Source organism: Hemiscyllium ocellatum, chromosome 24, assembly GCF_020745735.1.
Source record: "Hemiscyllium ocellatum isolate sHemOce1 chromosome 24, sHemOce1.pat.X.cur, whole genome shotgun sequence".
Classification (NCBI taxonomy): domain Eukaryota; kingdom Metazoa; phylum Chordata; class Chondrichthyes; order Orectolobiformes; family Hemiscylliidae; genus Hemiscyllium; species Hemiscyllium ocellatum.
In genome coordinates, this window is record NC_083424.1 from 17451798 (window position 1) to 17476990 (window position 25193).

A 25193-nucleotide genomic window follows, 5' to 3' on the forward strand; every position below is an offset into this window, starting at 1 on the left:
TCATGTTGCAGCTGTACAGGATATTGATTAGGCTACTGTTTGAATATCGCGTGCAATTCTGGTCTCCTTCCTATCAGAAAGATGTGGTGAAACTTGAAAAGGTTCAGAAAAGATTTACAAGGATGCTGCCAGGGTTGAAGGATTTGAGCTATAGGGAGAGGCTAAACAGGCTGGGGCTGTTTTCCCTGGAGTGTCGGAGGCTGAGGGGTGACCTTATAGAGGTTTACAAAATTATGAGGGGAATGGATAGAGTAAATAAACAAAGTCTTTTCCCTGGGGTTGGGGAGTCCAGAACTAGAGGGCATAGGTTTAGGGTGAGAGGGGAACGATATAAAAGAGACCTGAGTGGCAACATTTTCACGCAGAGGGTAGTACGTGTATGAAATGAATTGCCAGAGGATGTGGTGGAGGCTGGTACAATTGCAACATTTAAGAGGCATTTGGATGGGTATATGAATAGGAAGGGTTTGGAGGGATATGGACCGGGTGCTGGCAGGTAGGAATAGATTAGGTTGGGATATCTGGTCGACATGGGTGGGTTGGACCAAATGGCCTGTTTCCATGCTGTACATCTCCATGATTCTATAACATGAAATTGACCAGGCAGTTGGCTGCCACAGGTCAAAGACCCAGGAAATCACACTGGGAAGTCGGGAAACCACAATTAAGAGGTAAATCTTTTAACATTTTAGGTCACTGATTTTACAAATACAGTGCTCTTCAGGAGCACTGGCAGGAGCCAAACAAACTGTGTACCAGAGGACAGATAGTTGGCCCTGGTTGGGTACTGAACAAGGGGGATCAAGACCAAAGTTGACAGCCAAGTAGTCATTTGTGGCTAAATGTCAATGCTACTGGGGGACTTTTTAAAAAAAAAACCAAAAGGGCAGAATCCATGTTGATGCCAATTTAAATAGCTCAGAGAGCTTTATGAGGAAAGGTTGAGCAGAACAGACTTATACCTACTAGAGTTAAGAAAAGTAATAGGTGATCTAATTGAAATATACAAGATTGTGATGGTCTTGTAGAGAGAATGTCTCCTGTTATGGGAGAATCTGGAACTACAGTCACTGTTTAAAAATTAAGGACTAACCACTTGAAACACAGATTAGGTGAACTTTCTCTCAGATGGTGTTGATCTTTGGAATTCTGCTTCTCCATCCTTTCAGGAGAGTATCCATGAATGTTTTTAAGGTCGAGGTAGCTAGAGTCTTGCTCAGCAAGAAGTTGAAAGGTTATTGGGTTAGGTAGGAATGAGGATTGGAAGTTACAATTTGATTAGCCTTATTGAATGGCAGAATGATTTTAAAGGGTTGAATAGTCTACTCCCATTTTCAATGTTTGTATGTAACAGAGATTTTGTTTAAGTATATAGAAAGAACTGTGACTTAACTCTGAGGTTGACAGAAATAAGCCTGAGACTAGAGGGTAGGATTGTACATGGCCATTTCTTGACTAGCAATTTTTTCAATTTGTTTTTGGTCAACTGTGAAGGTTCAAAGAAATAATCATTTACCAGCTTAACAAGTTTGGGATAACGCAAGACTGTAAGATATAGGGGCAGAATTAGGCCATTTGATCATTGCTCAACTCCATTCTCCTGTTTTCTCCCCTTAATGCTTGACGCTTTTAATTTTCAAGAACCTATGTATCTTTGACTTAGCCTCCACAGCCTTTACAACACATTTAAATTATGGAACAACTCTCAGCATTTTTACCATACTAGAACATTCCAAGGGACTTCACAGGATCCATGATCAAAAAAGTTAATACCAATCCACGGATGACAAAAAATTGGTAAATGATGCATAAAATGAAACCTAGAGAGTCAGACAAGTTGAAGGAGAAAATTTCAGAGTACATGACTCAACAGCTGAAAGGCACCACCACCAATGATAAAAATCAGTATGTTCAACAGGTCAGGGTTGAAGGAGTGCCAGAATCTTGAGTGGACTGAATGATCTCCTCGCCCCTCTGTATCTCCTGAACAACTAAAGGAATGAGAACTTTAAATGAAACAGTTGCCAGATTCTGAGCTAAGATTAGAACTAGCCCAGCACGCTCATTGATGAGGAGTGAAGACGACTTGACATATTATAGAGGACACATACCAGAGAAAGATTAAACTTTATGGTGGCTGCTAGGGAGGCAGCTGGGCAGGTTAGCAACAAACGTATGAATGAGGACGTTAACTGATGGGCTTATGCAGCAGCAGTTGTAATCACATGGAGATAGATCTAGGCATTCACTGTATGGGCAGAATATGGAATCAGAACCTCATCACAATGTAAACTCAGACAGTGAAGCTGCCAAATTATGGTCAGTGTCAAAAAGTGTTTAACAAGTCGTGTTCGTGGTAGAGACTGAAGACAATGACAAAGTCTTTCAAATATTCAACTGGAAGAAGCAGTGTAACTAACCAGAGGAAATGGAGCAAGCCAAAGAGTGATAGAAGTTGCCAGTGTACACGTGGAATCAGACACCATTTCAGATATCACCAATGAAGCATTTGATGTAAAATAGATGAGGGGCCTTAGTCGTTGCTAGGATTACTCCAAATGCAATTGTACAGGAACACAATGTAAACTCGATGGAGATGAACCACTTGCTATGATTGGACATTTTGGACATCTGGACATTTTGCAAGATGTCACCATCTATTTCTCTACAGTCTATAGACAATAGGTGCAGGAGTAGGCCATTCTGCCCTTCGAGCCTGCACCAACATTCATTATGATCATGGCTGATCATCCTCAATCAGTATCCTGTTCCTGCCTTATCTCCATAACCCTTGATTCCACTATCCTTGACAGCTCTATCCAACTTTTTCTTAAATGAATCCAGAGACTGGGCCTCCACTGCCTTCTGGGACAGAGCATTCCACACACCCACCACTCTCTGGATGAAGAAGTTTCTCCTCATCTCTGTCCTAAATGGCCTACCCCTTATTTTTAAACTGTGTCCTCTGGTTCGGGACTCACCCATCAGCAGAAACATGTTTCTTGCCTCCAGAGTGTCCAATCCTTTAATAATCTTATGCGTCTCAATCAGATCCCCTCTCAGTCTTCTAAACTAAGGGTATACAAGCCCAGTCACTCCAATCTTTCAACGTAAGATAGTCCCGCCATTCCAGGAATTGATCTTGTGACCTACACTGCACTCCCTCAATAGCCAGAATGTCTTTCCTCAAATTGGGAGACCAAAACTGCGCACAATATTCCAGGTGCGGTCTCACGAGGGCCCTGTACAGCTGCAGAAAAACCTCTTTGCTTCTGTACTCAATCCCTCTTGTTATGAAGGCCAGCATGCTATTAGCTTTCTTCACTACCCTGCTGTACCTGCATGCTTGCCTTCATTGACTGGTGTACAAGAACACACAGATCTCTTTGTACTACCCCTTTACCTAACTTGACTCCATTTAGGTAGTAATCTGCCTTCCTGTTCTTGCCACCAAAGTGGATAACCATACATTTATCCACATTAACTGCATCTGCCATGCATCTGTCCACTCACCTAATCTGTCCAGGTCGCCCTGTATTCTCCTAACGTCCTGCTCACATTTCACCCTGCCACCTAGCTTAGTATCATCAGCAAATTTGCTAATGTTACTATTAATACCATCTTCTATATCATTAATAAATGTTGTAAAAAGCTGTGGTCCCAGCACTGATCCCTGCAGTACCCCACTAGTCACCGCCTGCCATTCTAAAAGGGAGCCATTTATCACTACTCTTTGTTTCCTGTCAGCCAAGCAATCTTCAAGCCAAGTCAGTACTTTGCCCCCAATACCATGCACCCTAATTTTGCTCACTAACTTCCTATGTGGGACTTTATCAAAGGCTTTCTGAAAGTCCAGGTACACTACATCCACTGGATCTCCCTTGTCCACCTTCAGAGTTACATCCTCAAAAAATTCCAGAAGATTAGTCAAGCATGATTTCCCCTTCATAAATCCATGCTGGCTCTGACCTAACCTGCTACTGTTATCAAGATGTGTTGTAATTTCATCCTTTATAATTGACTCCAGCATCTTTCCCACCACTGAGGCCAGACTAACTGGTCTATAATTCCCTGCTTTCTCTCTCTCTCTCCTTTCCAATCCACAGGAACTGACCCTGAATCTATAGAACATTGGCAAATGATCACCAATGCATCCACGATTTCTCGAGCCATCTCCTTCAGTACCTTGGGATGTAGACCATCAGGCCCCAGGAACTTATCAGCCTTCAGACCTAATAGTCTCTCCAACACCATTTCCTGGCAAATATAAATTCCCTTCAGTTCAGGTCCTTCAGCCACTGTTACCTCTGGGAGATTGCTTGTGTCTTCCCCAGCGAACACAGATCTGAAGTACCAATTCAACTCTTCTGCCATTTTTGTTCCCTGTAATATATTCACCTGTTTCTGTCATTAAAGGGCCCAATTTTAGTCTTAACCATTTTTTTTCCTTTCACATACCTAAAAAAGCTTTTACTATCCTCCTTTATATTTTTGGCCAGTTTACATTCGCACCTCATTTTTTTCTCTGTGTCTTTTGTCCTTAGTAATCCCCTGCTGTTCTTTAAAAGCTTCCCAGTCCTGTTTTCCCACTCATCTTTGCTATGTTATACTTTTTCTCTTTTGACTTTATATGTTTCTTAATTTCCCTCGTCAGCCACGGCCACCCCTGCCTTCTCTTAGGATCTTTCTTCCTTTTTGGAATGAACTGATCCTGCATCTTCTGCATTATACCCAGAAATATGTGCCATTGTTCCTCCAGTGTCATCCCAGCTAAGATATTGCACCATTGAACTTTGGCCAGCACCTCCCTCATAGCTCCATAGTTCCCTTTATTCAACTAAAATATTGTCACTACCAATTGTACCCTCTCCCTTTCAAATTGCAGATTGAAGCTTATTGTATTATGGTCACTACCTCCTAATGGCTCCTTCACTTCGAGGTCCCTGATCAATTCTGATTCGTTGCACAATACCAGATCCAGAATTGCCTTCTCCCTGGTAGGTTCCAGCACCAGGCACATTGGGATACTAGAAACATAAACAAGGATGGAACACAATTCCACATAGCTGGAAATGCATTCAGCTCATCATACATAACAGAACTGAAAAAGTTGTGAAAAGGTTTAAGATCTTTACATGACAAAGATTGTAACTTGGGGCAGTTTGCTGCTATGATTAAACAAAAATACAAACATACTAATAAAAAGGAACTGAGAGAAAATCAATGGCAGAATGTAACAAACTCAAACAATTCTGGAATTTTGACCTCTTTGGAAACATATTCCAGTTAAAGTAAAAAAATCTACACAAAACTGCTAATTACCAGGTGACAGGGTGACATCTAAGCGAACACTCTTCCACTGGAGCAGACTGGATCCATTGTAATGTACAGCTCTCCCATTACTGCATAGAGAAAAATAAATGAACATACAGCTGGACGTTTTTGTCCAAAAACCAGTATTCTACATATTTACTTTTAAGTCCAAATAAAGGGCCCACGTTACAAAAAAGTGCCAATGTACAGAATCAATATAGAAGCACAGAGCAGATCTTGTCACAAGATTAATCAGTGTGACACATTCAGGATTTACTGAGTCACCATCATTTTCTATTCTATCGAGCAGTTGTCTTCAGGGTTTTATTGATAAATGTTGAAAGATGAATACTGAAAATTGAAATTCAAGCACAGGAGTAAAACGTTCATTCAATCTTTGGTTGGGGGAAAGGCTTTTCTAAAATCCAGATTACCTGCTTTCTCCCAAAGCTATTCCCATTTTTTTGCACTAATTTCATGCGATTTTACATTCTCTAAATAATCACTTAATATCTTTTCCTGAGTGTTCCGATATAACACTGATGATTGCTAGTGGCAAAGCATTACATGTCTTGAAAATTTTCATGTGAAAAGACTTTTCTCTAATCTCTTATTATATAACTAGCATTTACCCTCACACCATAACCAACTGCTTTCAATTTATCTACCGATGGAAACAATGCATGCTAACATTAAAGATGACTTAAGAAAGTCATCTTTATTTACAAGTCATGGCTCTTTGATAATATTTTCTCTTGTAAGATGACAAGCAAAACTAACCTGCAGTTAAATCACACCCTCCCCAGTGTCTGAACAAGATAGCAAATTATAGGTACTTACTTATGAAAGAGACAGGTTCCAACAGGATTTGTCCAAGCTCCATCCCTTTTTTCAGCTTCTGTAGCAAATCCAAAAGACACGATTGGGCCACTGTCATCATCTGTGTCTCCATAGGAAACAATCTCTAATTCCCAATAAAAGGATGGTGCCTTTAAAAGTACACATTAAACAGCATTAACTATGGGTACATGACCACAAACAAGGAGACTGCAAATGCATATCTTAAGCAGATATTAATTTTCTTTTATAAGGGCTAGTAATATATGAGTATGTACTTGAAATTGCAACACAAAACCAAAACATGTTAATAGATTAGCCTTTGGAGGAGTAAGGCACCAGATGCGCCCAATTAGATCAGTGCACAGATGGCAAGAATATAGGTTCTGCCCGAGTTCCAGCAAATTGTGATTGACTACAAAGTTTTCAAAATGCAGGAACGATACCAAGATTACAGAAAACCCTAGGGCACATTTCTAAATGGAGACAACTGCATTATCATCAAAACAGCACTCGTTCAACTCTTGGGCTACCTGGAATAACAGAAAATGATGGTGGTTCAAAGTAGGTTAGTCAGCATTTGTAAAAGAAAACAAGCTAACATTGATGTGGGGTTCATCAAAACAAAGGCTTAATTCTGACAAAGGCCCCAACTGTCTTTCTCTTTCAAGTGTTGACTGTCCTACAGTAACTAAATAAAACTGGTCACCAATCACTTGATGTTTATTTTCATTTACTTTTCTTGTTTTCCATAATCGGCTATTTCAAGTCGATTATCTCAGTAGTTTCAGTCAACCAATTCATTCAATTTCATTTTTCTCATTTCACCAATTGGACGTTAAGATTTGTTGCTAGCTTGTTGATTCAGAATTGGAAGTAAGTACAGTTAATCCAATAACATTTATTTATTCTAATATCTATCCTTCACACTTGATGTCAAACATCTACCTGCACAGGTATCTGTGATGTAGCATAGATAAATGTCCCACGAGGCAAGCCACCTCCTGCACTTGGATCAGCTAAGAATGTCACAGCAGTAAGATGAGAAGAAAACATGCACGCACGCACCGGAGGGAAGACACGAGAGGGACACCAGGTAATTTCTTTTGGCTGGAATAACAAAGTGGAAAAGTAACACTTTCAATTTGAAATTTATTTCAAAACAATCTATTTTCAAAAAAGAAACAAAAAAATGAAGTTCCTTTAACCCTACAACACTCAACGATACCCAATCAAGCAAGTGAACACCCAACAACAAGCTGGATGTAGTAGGTTTATGATTAGGATAAGCTCCTCCAATGGCCTTGAAAGTGAAAACATTATCTGGTATTGTGAACAATGACATAGGTTTGAAGGTCTTAAGTTTCAATTCTACATATATAGTGAGCTAGCTGATTTAAGTAAAAGCATCAAGTGATTTTGTAGTTCTCTGGCTTGGGAAGAAGTGATAACGGAAAGTGTGTAAAATTCCTTCTCCTGACCATTATTTAGTGACCTGCGTTGGAAATTGTCTCTCTGAAATGTCCAATAAGAACAGAATTGGGCTCATACAGTTAAACAGTTTCTTTGCACTCACTGGTAGAGTTTATGCATGAAGAAAGGCACTTGGGTGAGGCACTGGACAATGTCCAGATTCCCAATAAGAATCAGCATCTTCACAAGATGAGGGGAGAAAATTGGCATAAAGTTCACCTCCAAATTATTTCCTTATATTTTCCTTACTGAATTACATTGATTCAGCTGCCTCTCAAACCACTAGGATCCACCTGAAAGAAGGAAAAAAGGTATCACTGAGCATATAACCCACGGCCACCCCGTGCACTTCCTTGTTACTGTTAATAAGGCGGAATGGTCAAATAGCAGGAAATGGCGCTGTTCCATGATCTTCTCTGTGGGGCATGAACATGTAACAGATGTGAGCAAAAAAAGACTTGTTATCTAAACATTAAAAATTTACTAAAATGTACAGTGAAATGAAACGTGACTTGGAATATGTTCTAACCTACATAGAAATGAAGGAAACATATTTTCAGAACTCAGAACAAGCAGTTTCAGTAAAAGGTGGAGAGGATATTCAGGGCTACAGGATAAAATCAGACTATTTCTGGAATCACACTGCGATCTTAAAGCATGATGCATTTGTTCTGATTTAAAGGACTGATATCCAGCAACTGAACTACTTACACGCAGATGCCGAAATAATGTTGTCAATAATAGGGGAATCTTGAATTAGAAGACATATTTACAGAATAAAGAGACATTCATTTAAAAACGAGGTGCAAAGAAATGTCTTCTCTCAAAGGCTAATGAATGTGTGTAATTCTCTTATTCAAGAAGTTTTGGAGGCTAGATTGCTGTGTATTTAAGCAGGAGGGAGACAGATTTTTGAAATACCAGGGGGTTGAGGGCTATGATGTGCAGACATGAAAAAGCCTTCATATTATATAATGGCAGAGGTGGCTTGAGTGACTAAATGACTTACTCCGACTTCATAGTTCTTATGGACAGAAAATTAGAAAGTAGGCAGCAATATTACTGAAAGGAATCTGAGTTTTTAAAAACTTTTGAAACTTCATGAGACCAATCTGTAACAAAATCAGAGAGTAGATGAGGAATAGGGTTTCGGTGATGTGCTTTACCCTCATTAAAAAGACAAGAAAGAACTGGTTAGCACACTGTCATGTTTTGAGCAGGTTAACTACAGCTAGCATTAGCAATCTCCTCAGAAAAATTAAAGATATAAGTTGAGAAGATGTGGAAATAATACTCCGTAGAGTAACGTGTATATCGCAGAGAAGTAGATTGATAGTGTGTAATAATGTGGCTTCAATACATTGCAGTACTATTACCTGTCTCCTGTCAGACTGCAGTGGGGGAGGTGGGGGACGAGCACAGTCCCGGTATAACATCCTCAATCTTTCACACTGTGCCTCTACAACCACCAACCGTTCACCTGAAAATAAGAGCATATTTTCCTTTTTAAAATGGAAAAGGATTTACAAGGCACAGAAATATGCAAACTGTAGAACACCTCAAAATCTCCTTCTAATCAGACTTGCTAAAGACCCTGTTATGTACTCTGCTGTCAGCTCACAAATAAACTGTTTATTTTAAACTTTGGTCCAAAAATGTGACTAAATCTCAAATGGCATAGGAAGTAAACAGTTGAATATTAAAATTTCAAAAACAATAACTTCATTAGGAGGACACTCAAGGCTAATAAACCACAGTCTTTCACGTAAGCAAAGTTGATTTCAAATTACAAAATAAGGATAATTATAAACATATAGGAGCAATTATGAGAAAATTGTTAGACATCAGATGAATTATTGTATACAATTGTGGGTGCCCCATTATAGAAAAGATAGGAGTGTACTGGAGTGTGTGCAGAAGCGATTTACAAGAATGCCTGCAGGAATGAGAACCTTCAGTTATGTGAATAGATTGAAATAGTTGGGACTGTTCTCCAGGGAAATATGGCAGCTGAAAGGAGATTTTATACAGGTTTTCAAAATCATGAGTAGATAGGGAGAAGCTTTTCCTGCCTGTAAAAGAGAAAAGAATAAGAGGGAATAAATTTAAAGTAATGGGCAAACAAAGCAAGGGTGGTGTAACAAAAAATGTTTTCACATAGCGAGTATTTAGGGTACGGAATACACTATGTGATGCAGGCAGGTTCAATGGACTCATACAAGACTCTATATTGCTTAGATTTTAATTAGACATTTATTCAGATTTCAGGTATCTTGATGCGTATCTTTATGGTTAATAAAATTAACTTCATACAGCTGCTCCATGCCTTTGTTATACTGAGGATATTGGCAATACATATGCATTCTTGAAGGTACAAAGTCTGAATCTATTACATTTAACTGCGATTTAGAACAGCAAACGTACCAGGACTACACTCTTGTGCCACCAGGTTCAGAACCTCGACTGCTGCTGGACACTGCTGAATGAACTCCTCACAGAACAAACTATCTTCCAGTAACTGGGCCATTACTAAGCATGCTCTGTAACAGTAGTAGAGTTTTTCAGTTATTTAAACAAAATAAATCCAGAACTGAAATTACAATGTTACTTACTGCTGACCTTAATGGACGAACTGCAAATTCCTCCACTGATGAACTTTGTTCTCACAAACCAGAATTTTTTTACAATGAAGAAAATGTTGCAATGACCAAATATGATTTAAGGATAACATTTGGATACAGATTTTGTCCCAGAGTTTCAAATTGCCTATTTCCTCAATTTTATATAATTTAAAGAAGCACATCTCATTAGTACTGTTGTAGGTCCTGAGGTATTAAATTGCACTGCTGACCTGCAGGAGATTGGACGTCCCAGGGGTAGGGTGGTATGCTTCTGTCTTAGAGTGATATATGTCTGTCTTACAGGGGAATGTAAATTCCTTACATTCTACATCTCTTGCCACTCAAAGCCATTTGCATGGCCATTTCTTAGTTATCCAGAGTAAAAGAATTTACATTACCATCTCCTATTCAGAATTAATAAGAGCATTGCAATTAAAATTCTGACCACTCCCTGCAGTTAAAAAAAAAAGATTTACAACAGATTTGGCCAATAAAGAATGAGTCACATTACAGAGTTTCTGGAAATGATGTGATCACTACCATGTGTCTCGAGTGGCATGTGACTGTGGGGGAATGGCTGAGGGTCGTCTTGTGGGCGTTACTGACTGTAATGTCAAACTCTTGTACTGTATAAAGGAAGGACTGTTTCTTTTGTTCAGAGAGACTTTTGGCACATCTGCAAGCTCTGCGATGTGTGTTAAGGGTTCCTCCAGAAGGCTTGTACTTGCTTAATTAAATTTTGGTTGTTCAAAGAAGTTGGCGTGTTGCAGTTGCATCAAGTGTAAAAATCTCAAGAAAAACAACACAACAGCCATGTGTCACTTTTGTACCAAAAGTAATATCCTGAAGCAGCACGACAACTAGAACTGTCAAATGTAAGTTAGTTAATTGGAATAATGTGCCACCAAAACAATTTATAAACATATTGGTGAATGAAAAGCACAAATTAACATGTTTAGATCTCCAATGGACAGAATATGAAAAGCTCAATTCGCCCTTTCAGATAGCTGAGATACGGTCAGAAATGGTCTCAGGACACTGAGGCTTCTACTCAAATATATGGATACCTTTACTTCAGTATACAAACAAGGATCAATGATTCATCAATTTATTTCTTATTAATAGTCATCAAAACATGCTGAATTTTCTCACTGGTATGAACTGGAGTTAATGTACAAGATATCTACTATGCTTCAATGACCTAACATTAAACTTCTGACACAGGCAACTGCCGGCAACTACACGTGCTCTCATTCAGGAATATGTATGCACGATTGGTCCCGACCAACTCCCACACATTTCCCTCTCCTCTGTCCATATCAAATTCTCCCTCCCTAGGCCATACTCCTGCCCCAAAATGTGCATGTGTGATTTAAAGCAGCACATTACGCATGTACACTAGTGGCAGCAAATGCAGCTACAGTATTATCTGAAATTTAAAAGTTATTGAACTTTTGACAAAAAGTATGTGACATTCTTGCCACAGACATACCAAATTCTTAAATACTCCTGCAAAATCTTTTGAGACACATCTGATACTTGTTGGAAATAAACACAGCCTTAGGAAATCTGACTTAGCAGGTGACATCTTGGTCCAGCTCTACACATAAGGCCCAAAATTAACTCTAGGTCTATAACAGCAAGCTACCCGAATGTATTGAACAGGCATTTAACAAATCAGTTATATTCTAGCCAATCAATATAATCCATTGTCTAAGTGTTAAAATGTAATCTTGACTCTTAAATAATGCTCCCCAATAGCCCGTATTTGAGAAGGGAAGTTTTATAGAATATTGTAATGCAAATTCTTACAAGAAAAATAACCTGAAGCATTCAGAGAACAAGATAAAACCAAAGGCAAACGCAAGATATAACATCATCCAGATTACATTACCTGGTTCTTATTTCAGCAACAAGTCGTACTACTGCCATTACAGGAGTGGAGCCATCACCAATTGCAGGGAGTGAGGTCAGAATTGAGAGACTCCCTTCTTGTGGAAGCAACATGGACTGAACTGCCTGGACTACTTTTTCAGTGATGGACAGCTTATGCAGAGGCAAGGCCTAAAACATACATAAAAGATCAAAAGACATCTGTTCACGGGAAATTGTTAAAACATTATAGTTATTTAAACAGCTAACCCCATCAACTTCTTTGGGCTCCATTTTCTTCTCCATGTCACTTCTCCTAAATCTTGACAGCACACTATGGTCTGCAACTAAGATAGTAGGAAACCAATGAAATTCACCAATATCCACCCTTCTGAATTAGCTTGTTGCTAAAAATAGGAATCCACCACCATGATAAATCCTCAGCTGAAATCAAAGTCGTACTACTCTACAGTCAGTAGGTATATTGACCTAGCAGGTCGATATGCCTCCAAATAGAAGGCACTTGGAAGGAATAAGCATATACTTGGAATCATTAGACAGAGGAACAGAAGTAGGCTATTCAGGCCATAGAGTCTGCTCCATCATTCAATGAGATCATAGCTGATCGGTAAACTTCTACTCCTATGGTTTAATATCCCCCTTAGTGCAAAAGGTCACATGTTGCAAGGCATCTCTGGTGTTGAACATCAGGTGCCTTCTGATCTATTTGGAGATATATTTGTCTGGTGGGTTAACATTTGATCACAGAGCAGTAAGTACTGCCAAACTAGTAAGTAGTAGTAAGTGTTGCATTCCCTGTCACCATGTTTCCTCCCCTTCTCCAACTCCAACTTTTTTCCCCCAGTTTAGCAGTTGAATACACCATTGTTCTGCCATTCTCACATACCCATCACATACTGTGCACCCTTTCTCCTCCAGCACTTCACAAATAGTACTGACTCCACACTTCATGTCAGCTCTGATGAAGAGTCAGGTAGACTCGAAATGTTAGCTTGGTCTCTCTCAAATGCTGCCTGACCTGCTCTGATTTCCACATTTTTTACTTTTCAGTACAGATTCCAGCATCTGCAGTAATTTGCTCACAGAGTAGCAAGGACTAAGGATTCTAAAGATGTGGGGAGGATTGAGGATTAGAGACTTATTCAAAACTGCATGGACATGAAAATTGTTCAATAACTTTACTGCAAACATTTTTAAAGGAATTACATATACTTTCAATTGTTTACATCATCCCGGATTATGTTAAAACAACTCTTCTTTGGGAGGGCATAGGGAGAATGATGAGAGAGAGAGAGAGTGATGAGAGAGAGAGAGAGAGAGAGAGAGAGAGAGAGATGAGAGAGAGAGAGAGAGATGAGAGAGAGAGAGAGAGAGATGAGAGAGAGAGAGAGAGATGAGAGAGAGAGAGAGAAGACAGCGTGAACAAATTTACCACCAGATCCTCTAATAACATCACTTGTGAAATTAATTAGAGTGCTTATCCAAGCAAATGTGATGCAGAGGATTTAAGAACATCCCTAGCAACATAACAGAGAGGATAGTGCTCTGTGCAAACAAATGGTGGATGATAATTCTGGCAAAATAGTAAGAACTTGGAATGCAAGACAAATTCAGAGTATCATGTAAAGTCTGGCAAACCATTGTGTAATGATTTGCACCTAGCAGATAACTGGCACCACAGAAATGCAACAGAATGAGTTATTATAGTTATTAGTAAAACAGTACAACAATGAATAGTTATCTCCAAGATCAATATTTCTGCAAAATTTAAATGCTTGCCATTTCAATGCAGCAGCGATGATTCTTCATGATTTCCTAAACAACTAACCTCACATCGTGGGGTGTACAGTCTTGAGATTGGAACGGTCACTGTGTCCGATGCTTTGGAAGCCTTTCGAAAATCAGATAAGGGGAGTCGGACTGTGGCAATACCTTCTTGCTCATTAATAGAAGTCACCACTCCAATGCTTCCAGATATGCCCTTCCCTGAAATCTGAAGAAAATATAAAATTATATTTTCAGCGATTAAGTGGAATAAAAATAGTCTTCAGAGTTGCCAGGAATAGAAATGATTGACAGTATAGAAACAAGTCACTCAATGCAACCATTGATGTCAACATTGACCCTCAACAAACTAGTAGAAAGTTAGGACTACAAATGCTGGCAATCAGAGTTGAGAGTGTGGTGCAAATAAAATATAGGAGGTCAGGCAGCATCCGAGGAGCAGGAGAATCAACATTTTGGGCATAAGCCCTTCAGCAGGGAGGATCAGCAGGAGTCCAGACGAAGGGCTTATGCATGAAAAGTCGATTCTCCTGCTCCTCGGATGCAGCCAGACCTGCTGTGCTTTTCCAGCACCACATCCTCAACAAACAAGCTCAAATTAGTAACCTTATTCCAATATATCTCTCCAAGTCAGAGATGAACAGCATGGAAACAGGCCCTTCCATTCAACCTGTCCACACCGACCAGATATCCCAACCCCAACTTAGTCCCACCTGCCAGCATCCGGCCCATATCCATCTAAATTCTTCCTATTCATATACTCATGCAAATGCCTCTTATATGTTGCAATTGTACCAACCTCCACCACATCCTCTAGCAGCTCATTCCATATACATACCACCCTCTGTGTGGAAGAGTTGCCCCTTAGGTCTCTTTTATATCTTTCCCCACTCACCCTAAACCTATGCAGCACCTCATATTTATCTGAATTAAATTCCATCTGCCACTTCTCAGCCCATTGGCCAATCTGATCAAGATCCTGTTGTAACCTGGAGGTAACCCTCTTCGCTGTCTACTACGCCTCCAATTTTGTTGTCATCTGTAAATTTACTAACATTACATCTTATGCTTGCATCCAAGTCATTTATATAAATGTCAAAAAGTAGAGGACTCAGCACCGATCCTTGTGACACTCCATTGGTCACAGGCCCCCAGTCTGAATAACAAACCTCCTCCACCACCCTCTGTCTTCTACCTTTGAGCCAGTTCTATTTCCAAATGGCTAGTTCTCCCTGTATTCAGTGAGATCTAACCTCGCTAACCAGTCTCCCATGAGGAACTTTGTCGAACGCCTTATTGAAGTCCATATAGATCACATCTATCCCTCTGTCCTCATCAATCCTCTTTATTACTTCTTCAAAAAACTCAATCAAGTTTGTGAGACATGATTTCCCATGCACAAAGCCATGTTGACTATCCTTAATCAGTCCTTGCCTTTCCAAATACACATACATCCTGTCCCTCAGGATTGCCTCCAATGTACCCACCACCCTTTTCTTCAAAGCAACAGGAGGCCTTGTAATCCTTTAAACCTGTTTTCTTCCTTTCAATTAGATCATAGCTAATTTAAATTCCAATGTTATTTACTTGCATTGAGACCATATCTCTTAATACACTTCATTCACCTATCTAATCTAATACCAGAAATTGACCTAATTTCTGTTCTCAATCACTAATTCTGGAAGTGAATTTCACAGCCTCAAAATCATGGCCACGTTTCACCTGATCGCTATCCTAAATTTCTTGCATCCATGCTCCTTCATTTTGAACATCTCAGCTGCTGGGAACAAAGCAATCTGCTTCCATCTACATACTTCCATTTTTTCATTTTTTTGAATATACATCAAATATATCACCTCACAATCAATGTCACTAACAAAAAAAACCCAAAATTTTCAAGTCTTTCTTTGTATTCAGATTTGCTGAGAAACTACTTAGTAAAAGGAAACATACTTTCTCACAAGCCTGCATCCCGTTATAACAGAGGTGACAGCTTTATATAGCTACATCATTAATGTTAAAGTTTTTAGTATGTGGAACACTTATGATGATACCTTGAATTCTTGATGTTTGTTCCCATAACTTTATCAACTGGGGTGTTGGCTTTTATTTGCTGTAACCTGCACCCAAATACTTTCTCCACCAAGCCTAGGCCCAGGGTACAACTATTAATGATCAAAATGACCTCACTATGGACATTGAACCCACTCAAATATTATTGAAGCAATGTTTAAAAGTGCACATTAAGGAAGATCAGGTTTAGATGTATAACCTGCATAAAAATTTAATTTTACTACAAATGTCCAACACATTGATGCATGAGAAACATGCAGACAATGAGTAGATTACCTGTACTTCAGATCCGATTTTAATGGTCTCTTTGAAGCCTCCAAGTGCACAAAGTGCTGCCACTGCCTGCCGTCCAATAGCCTGCAGCTTTGCCAGTTTTCTCCCACTGCTACTTCCATTCTCCAGGACACTCTCTGCATACTTACCAAGCTGAGGGATGTACATCAGTGCTCGAGAGAGAACCTGATGGACGAAGAACAAGATTTCAGTAGGCACATGAAAAGGAAAATTATATTTATATAACACCTTCAACATAAAAGATGTCTAAACATATATGATGATTAAGATTATGAAGGAAATGAGGTGGTAGGTGATGATGATAAATAATTAGGCGGGCTTTTGAAGTGAGTGCGTCTGTGAGAACAAGAGATCACTGAAAGCTCTGTCACTGACCACAGATGGGAAGAAAAGGACTGTGGAAGGTACGATGCAATAGGATCTCTTGGAAGAGTTGAATTTTGCGATGAGTACAATGCCTAAGGTCAAGGAAGAGAAGGTTGAGAATTTTAAATTTGAGATGAAGCGATTGGAGGCATAGATGAGAATTTCAGCAGTACTGAGAGACAATTAAAGTGATTTGATATTGTAGAGATGGAAAAAGTAGTGCTAGTGTTGGAATCTCCAGGGCAGACTGTAAAAGCTGACCAGGTTAGGTAAGTTTGTAGGAAAGGGAATGAAAATATTTTGGGGCATAGATTTGGAAGAAGCCCAAGAGGATGGAGATTCATTATACTGAGCTGTTAGGGTCTACTCCCACTTTTGAACAGACATGCTAGCACACCAGTCATTTTTTAATGAAATGCATTAGTGAAGAAATAAAATTAGACATCACTGGGACACAATGAAATCTGTAGAAACATAATACTGCTTAGAACTATTATGAAGATGTGGATGTACTGTACCTTTAAGAGACTTAAAAGTTAGCAAAAACTATCTGACAGCACCAAGTGTTCTGAAAATAAATGTAACATTTGGTTGAACAGCTCGATTAGCTAGTTGCCTGGAGACAAAAACAAATTTGAATTTGGCCAAACAGTTTAAATTATATCCCAAAATACCCACCTCCAATAGTCTTAAAATCCAATTACACAATCATTGGGCGCGGTGGGGGGGGGGGCTGTAAGACTGGGAAAAATTGAACAGTTGAGAGGAGAACTGCCAAGCTACCAGCATGTAAAGACTGCCAGAAAAATACCTCTTTTAAAAGGTACCTTTATCGATCAGTAACCTGTGAAGCAGAATCGCCAAGAAGAAAAGAACCACTGAAAGCCGCCTGGTTTTGAGATAAGTAGGTTTTTTTTTAATAAATCTTAATTGGGAGTTTTATTGGACGAGTATTGTGAAAAGGGAAAGTAAAAGATAGGTTAGAGGAAAGAGTTGTAAATAATGAATCCTTAATTATTCCATTATACTTGTTAATTTTTACTTTAAATATTCCTTGGCACTCTGATTTTTACAGATTACTGCACTGGATAAATCTTTTCTGTGTTGTTGGTTTTAAAGACACAGGCAGTAATGAAGCTAACACCTTTGTTGCCAACTCCTGCATTTGAAGAACCTTTCACACGGGTTATAACTGATTGTGTAGATCCCCTCCTGAAAACTAAAAATGGGAACCAGTATTTGTTAACCATAATAGATATGTTTACCAATTTTCTGGAGGTAATTCCATTAAGGAGTATCAAGGCAAAAAGGGTAATAGAGGAGTTAGTAGCTTTCTTCACACAGTATGGGCTGCCCAGAGAGATTCAATTGGACCAAGGGTCAAATTTTACTGCTAGGCTGTTTAAGGAGATTATGGATAGCTTAGGTATACAGCACTTTAAATCCAGTGTGCATCATCCGGAATCCCAGGGAGTTTTAGAAAGGTGGCATCAGACCTTGAAGAACATGGATGTAGGTTTGCTCCCTGAACTGGAAGGGTCATTTACAGACGTTTCGTCACTATGCTGGGTAACATCTTCAGTGAGTCTCCAGACAAAGCACTGCTGATGCTTCCTGCTTTCTATTTATATGTTTGAGTTTCCTTGGGTTGATGACGACATTTACTGTGGCAACATAATTTCCTATGGTGATGTTATGTCCTGTTCTTTTTCTCACTGGTGGTAAATGAGAAAAAGAACAGGAAAGGACATCGCCACAGGAAATGACATCACCAACCCAAGGAAATCCAAGCATACAAATAGAAAGCAGGAAAAACCAGCAGTGCTTCGTCTGGAGGCTCACTGAAGACGTTACTTAGTATGGTGACAAAACATCTGTAAATTACCCTTCCTGAAAATGAAGCTCAGCGAGCAAACCTACATCCAGAACCTCAACCTGAGCTACAAATCTTCTCAAAACTTGCTTAAAGACTATGTTGAGAGCATACTATCAGGATTACCCAACTGATTGGGATAAAGGCATCTCAATTGTTTTGTTTGCCATTAGAGATGCCCCAAATGAATCTACTCCGTTTACTTCCTTTGAGTAAATATTCAGTCATGAAATGAGAAGCCCTTTGAAAATATTGACAGGACTAAAGTTGGAGGTCTCACACTTAGATAATGTATTGGAGGTGAGGGAGACATTAAATAGAGTAGGTGAGATAGCTAAAGAGTACCTAAAGAGGTCACAGTATAGAATGAAACAGGTGGCAAATGAAAGCTCCGAAACTCTGACATTTTCCCGAGGGGATAACATGTTAGTACTGTTACTAGTGATAGGAGATCCCTTCAAAGCCAGGTTTTGTAATCTCTATCACATTGAAAAAACGTTGAGTCAAGTGAACTATCTAGTAAAGATGCCAGATAGAAAAAAAGGTATCCGTATGTCATGTGAACATGTTGAAAATGTATTATACAAGAGAGAAAGAACTGGAGAAACAGGTGCTAGCTACTGTCCCGCAGGATGAGGAATTAAATCCAGAGGGTGTGGATTTTGATGTGCCTCAAAATAAAAAAAAATGAAGAAGTCCTTAAGGACTGGGATAGGTTAGTAAGCTGTCTCAGGAGCATAGAACGCAGTTGAAAGATTCAAGATAAGGACATATGTAAGAATCACATGGGGAGGACTAATGCTTTGGATATGAAGTAGACATAGGGAATATTACTCCGATAAGACAACACTCTGATCGGCTTAATCCTTTCAAAGCCAAACAGGCCCAGATGGAGGTGGCGGCCATGCTCAATGAAGACATCATTTACCTGGTGGAGTTCACCGATCGTGTTAGTTCCCAAACCAGATGGGACTTAATGGTTCTGCGTGAATTATTGGAAAGTCAACACTGTTACAAAATCAGTCTCACATCTAATTGCTAGATTAGAGGACTGTATCGAGAAAGTTGGACAAGCCAGTTACATCACCAAGTTGTACTTAATGTGTGGTGACTTCCAGGTACCTTTATCAGAGAGGGCGAAAGAAATTTCTGCGTTTGTAACCCCAAATGGTCTATATTAGTTTAAAGTGACGCCCTTTGGAATGAACAATGCACCTGCCACATTCCAAAGACTCATGAACACAGCTGTGGCTGGGTTAACAAACTGTGCAATCTATTTGGATGATGTAGTGATCTTTAGTAAGTCCTGGAAAGATCACATGGTACAGTTAGCAGAGCTCTTTGAATGATGACGAGAAGCAACATTGGTGATAAGCTTAAATAAAACTGAATTAGCGAAAGCAGAGGTGACATTCTTGGGACATAACATCGGTCATTGACTGCTGACTCACAGAACACAAAGACGAAGTTTGTTCCAAACTTCAGCAGTGTAATTGCACCGTTAACGAATTTGCTGAAGAACAACACAGTTTCGGTGGACAGAACAATGCCAGGAGGCATTTGACAATTTGAAGTCAATATTAACCACTAAACCAGTTTTATCTGCATCAAACTTTTCAAAACCTTTTAAAGTCACCATTGACGCTAGTGACATATGAGTTGGATCTGTACTCCTACAGGAAGAGAAGGATGGGATTGACCTGCCAGTTGGTTACTTTTCGAAGATGATTAAGCAGGAGGGTTTCATAACAGAACATATGAGGATAAGCAATGGGAGCGGTACAAGGATTGAAATTAGTACTCTGCAGGGGAACATGCAGACAAGAAAAGCTATCGTTATCAATGATAACATTGACAAACTAAAACTCCAGAAACACTATGATCTAGAATGTGATCGTCTCTCTTTCCTCTATATCCACTGAGGCTAGACACAGAATCAACGTTGTGGGTCCAGTGACCCAGTTCTGAAGGAGGGTCACTGGACCTGAAATCTTAACTCTAATACCTCTTCACAAATGCTGCCAGGCTTGCTGAGCTTTTCCAGCAATTTCCGTTTTTGTTTTTAATTTATAGCACCTGCAGTTTTTTGTTTCTACACAGAATCATGCTCAATCCTTAACTGTGTCTTCAAAACATCCCACAGATTTAGCCAGATGACAGTTAAAACACTTGTGCCCTTGTGAACCAGAGACTGATAATATCTTTTTAACATGGCTGGAGATTAACGAATCGGAAATGAAAATGGAGGATCCTGGAAAAAATACTGTTCTGAAATTAGGAGTCAGAACTACAATGGAACTTTACTGGAACTTATTGTGGGGAAAAGTGGGCTGTAGAAGATGGAGTCACATAAATCATAGAAGCACACTATTCCATCCATCCAGTCCACATTGACTCTGAAGAGCATACCATCCAAATCCAGCCCCTTCTCCATCCGTGACCCTACATTTCTCATGGCTAATTCACCTAACCCAAGCATTCCTGGAAACTATGGGCAATTTAGCACAGCCAATCCACCTATCCTGTACATCCTTGGACTGTGGGAGAAAACCTGGAGGAAACCCATGAAGGCATGATGAGATTGTGCAAACTCCACATAGATTTAAGGTGGTCTGTGGGGTAGCAGTGAGCCACCGTGTCATCCTAATGCAAGAAAATGCGGTTGATGGCTTCTACGCACAACAGAAACTTCATTACCAGCCTTTCAAAAAAAAAACCCAACACTTAATTAAAATTCAAAGATTCCCAACAGTGTGGAAACAGGCTAGTTGGCCCATCAAGGCCATACTGACTGTCTGAAGAGCATCCCACCCAGAAACACTCCATTCCTGTAACCCCACATTTCTTACAGCTGATCCACCTAGCCTATACACCCTTGGACACGATGGGCAACCTAGCATGGCCAACCCACCTAGCCTACTGTGGCAAGAAACTGCATGACCCAGAGGAAACCCATGCAGACACAGCAAGAAAATGCAAATTCCATACAGACAGTCGCCTGAGGCTGGAATTGAATCTGGGTCCCTGGTGCTGTGAGGCAGCAGTGCTAACCACTGAGCCACCATGCTGCCTGTTCCTGTACTTGGTCCTACACAGTTTTCCGAAAGACGAAAGAACTGCGAGGCTGTAAGTCAGAAACTAAATCAGAAATTGCTGGAAGAGCACAGCGGTCTGGCAGCATCTGTGGAAAGAAGTCAGAGTTAACATTTTGGGTGAAGTGACCTCAGAACAGAATCTATTAAAATTACAGACAGTCTGATTCTTGCTAGTATCGTAACACAAATGAACAGATAAACAAACTATTGAAATATTCTACCAGACTTGCAGATTACAGTTTATCCTGATGGCTCACTGAACCAGAATCTATAAAATATCAACTGGAAACTCTGAAATCAATTTCAACTGATCCTTATAAAACTAAAGACAATTATCTTTGACTTACAAGATCAAAAGCATTTTTTGCAGATAATCAAATTTCAAGTTTCATACTGTTCTTCCCCACTATATATCACTTTCTTGAATTTGTTGCACAAAAGCTGTAAATCAAGATAATGCAAGACAGCGAATAGCTAAGGGTCTCCAGCAACCACTAGTCCATTGGTTCAAGTGTCAATAACAGGAAAAACTCAGAAAACAAAACTAGAAATCTTGTTTCAAAATAAGTTCTATGCCTTAACCTCTGCATCGTGTTTGACATACCTTTTCTGCTGTGGTGGTCCAGATCTGGGCAGTGCTGAACTCAGGAGCCATTAATAAGTTATGCAGCAGAGCAATCACTTCTGCTGCCATGCTGTTTGCTACATGGCCACTGATGAATGGTCGGACTGGGTCTGTTCTGCAGGAAGAAGACAGACCAATTCTTGGAACCAACAATTATGTTTTCAAGAGCCCAAATATTAAATCAAAAGGAAACAAAAAATCAAAGTTTCAAGTCACATTCCAGTCTCAACATTATTCTGGAAGGGACTCATCAGGTTCCATTGTTAATAACTTGGCTATTGCTTCAACTCTCTTCTAATTCCCAAATCATGTTGTAGAAATAAGCATGCCTTGCAAGTAATGTTGACCATATCATCCTGGCTCATCCCAGGTCTTGACCAAATGTAACCTCAGACATTTTAAAATAAAACTTGCATTTAGAAAGCACTTTTCACAATCTCAGTGTTCCATTGTATTGTAAAAATATTTCATTAACAAAGATAGAAGACTAAACATTAATCTTTAGTATAACTCATTAAATTCCCAAGAACTTAAAGCTGCATTAGTACTTTCATCAGTTCGCTCTCCCTTCTACCTGGAAGCAATAGGAACTTGATCTACATTTTGGTAGGGCAAATGAGGGCAGGACTTATACACTTAACAGCAATGTTCTGGGAGTGTTGCTGAACAAAGGGATCTTGGAAGTACAGACTCCGGAAGACAGGGTAGTGAAGGTGCTGTTTGGCACGCTTGCCTTTATGGGTCAGGGCATTGAGTTTAGGAGTTGGGATGTCACGTTGCTGCCAGACAGGACATTTGTTAGGCCACTTTTGGAATACTGCGCACAATTCTGGTCTCCCTGTGTAGGAAAGGTGTTGTTAAATTTGAAAGGATTCAGAAAAGATTTACAAGAATGTTGCCACTATTTGAGCTATAAGGAGAGACTGAATAGGCTGGGGCTATTTTCCCTGGAGGCTCAGAAGCTGAAGGGTGACCCAATGGAGGTTCATAAAATGAGTGGCATAGATACAGTGAATAGTCAAAGTCTTTTCCACAGCGTCGGGGAATCCAAAACTAGAGGGAATAGGTTTAAGTTTTTACAGGAAAGATTTAAAATGAACCTAAAGGGCAACTATTTTATGCAGAGGGTGGTGTGTATGGAACAAACTGCCAGAAAAAGTGGAGGCGGCTGGTATAATTACAAAATTTAAAAGGCATCTGGATGGGTATATGAATTGGAAGCATTTGGAAGGATACTGGCAAATGGTACTTAATTAATTTATGCCTTGGCCTCTGCAGGAGTTGAACCAATGGGTTTGTTTTCTGTCCTGTACATCTCTAACAACTTCTCTCTCAGATCTCACACACTTGCGACCAGATTCCTATTCTTGCTTTATTTTAGCCTCTCGCAACCTTCCAGATGTTTTGAGTTGGTCTTGTAAATAGCTTGCACTGTCCAAAATTTTTAAGTCAGGAAGTGATGATATTTTTCAGTAGAAGAATTTGACCAGTTTAACTGTGCTCTATTCTAAAAGGGCATTTCCTCATTATCCATTCTCACTATCTCTTACCTGGCAAGTTCTGCATTTTTTTCTCTGCAGATAGACGTCCGAGCTGTTTTCTTCTTATCACCGGTTGTCAGCCCGCTGGTAGCATCCTGATTGGCAGCCTCCACTGGTGGGCCCACACTTACAATTAGCCCTGACTGTGCCCATTTGGTGGCCTTCCGCAAGGCTGCAACTGCTTCTTCTGTGATAACTTCACAATACCCAGTCTGCAAACCAATTAAATCATTAGTCTCAGAAAGCATATTTTGTCAATACAAAGTCACAATACTATTCTGTTTCAGGATAAAGAAGGAACATGCATTCTACAGATAAGCTGAAACACTGCGCAGTTATTTATCATAATTTAATAGTGACCCAATTATTTGATTTATGCAATGTATGAATTCTCAACTTTAAAAACAAAACCAAACAGGGAAAGGCACTTCCTTGACTTTTATTATACACACAGAAGTCATTGCCCATTTGAGACAGAAGATGCAAAATGTAAGGAATGGATAGTAATGAATATATTTAAGAGATGGAACTTGTATCCTGAATAACAGATAAAAATAAGATTATTAACACCAAAGTAAAGTAAAAATACTTTTGAAGAACAGTTAAGACAGATGAACTCTGGGCATGGTTGGGAACATGGCACTGGGATATCATAGCAATTACGGAGACATGGCTCAGGGATGGACAGAACTGGTAGCTTAATGTTCCAAAGTATAGATGCCATAGGAATGATTTGGTGGGAGTCAAGAGAGGAGGGGTGGTAGTGTTTTGATTAGAGATAACATTATGGTTGTATCTGGGGAGGATATTCCTGGGAAGAAGTCTAGAAAAATTATTTAGTAGGAACGGAGAATAGACCCCACAATATTCAGGGGGAAACTGAGAAACAAGTTTGTAAGGAGATCTCAATTATCCATAAGAATAATAGTGTGGTTATGATAGGGGATTTTAACTTTCCAAATATAGATTGTGACTGCCAAAGTATTAAAGGCTTGGATGGAGAGGAATTTGTTAAGTATGTACATGAAAATGCTCTGATTCAGTAATGCGAATATACCTACGAGAGAAGCTGCAAAACTTGACCTACTCTTGGGAATAAGACAGGATAGGTGACTAAGTTGTCAGTGGGGGTGCACTTTGGGCCAGTGACCATAATCCTATTAGTTGTAAAGGATAGTTTTAAAGATGGGAAAGGATAGACAGGATCTAAAAGTTGAAGTTCTAAATTAGAGGAAGGTCAATTTTCACATTATTAGGCAAGAACTTTCAAATGCTGATTGGGGGCAGACGTTTGCAGGTAAAGGGACATCTGGAAAATGGGAAGTCTTCAAAAATGAGATAATGAGAGTCAAGAAACAGGATGTTTTTGTTAGGGTGAAGGCTAGTAGATGTAGGGAATGCTGG

The 25193-nt window shown here is 39.6% G+C and overlaps 1 protein-coding gene across 2 annotated transcripts in view; it reads right to left on the reverse strand.

Annotated features, from left to right (window-relative positions):
• The window catches only part of LOC132827079 (probable E3 ubiquitin-protein ligase HECTD4), a 302053-nt gene that overhangs the window by 88507 nt on the left and 188353 nt on the right, over positions 1-25193 (reverse strand). For both annotated transcript variants that reach the window (XM_060843537.1, XM_060843536.1), the window contains exons 39-48: positions 23799-24001; positions 22228-22363; positions 16272-16454; positions 13966-14130; positions 12139-12308; positions 10048-10163; positions 9000-9103; positions 7099-7260; positions 6154-6302; positions 5323-5402 (exon numbers count right to left, since the gene is read on the reverse strand). In XM_060843537.1, the coding sequence (XP_060699520.1) occupies positions 5323-5402; positions 6154-6302; positions 7099-7260; positions 9000-9103; positions 10048-10163; positions 12139-12308; positions 13966-14130; positions 16272-16454; positions 22228-22363; positions 23799-24001 (1468 nt within the window). The remainder of the gene's footprint in view (positions 1-5322; positions 5403-6153; positions 6303-7098; positions 7261-8999; positions 9104-10047; positions 10164-12138; positions 12309-13965; positions 14131-16271; positions 16455-22227; positions 22364-23798; positions 24002-25193) is intronic.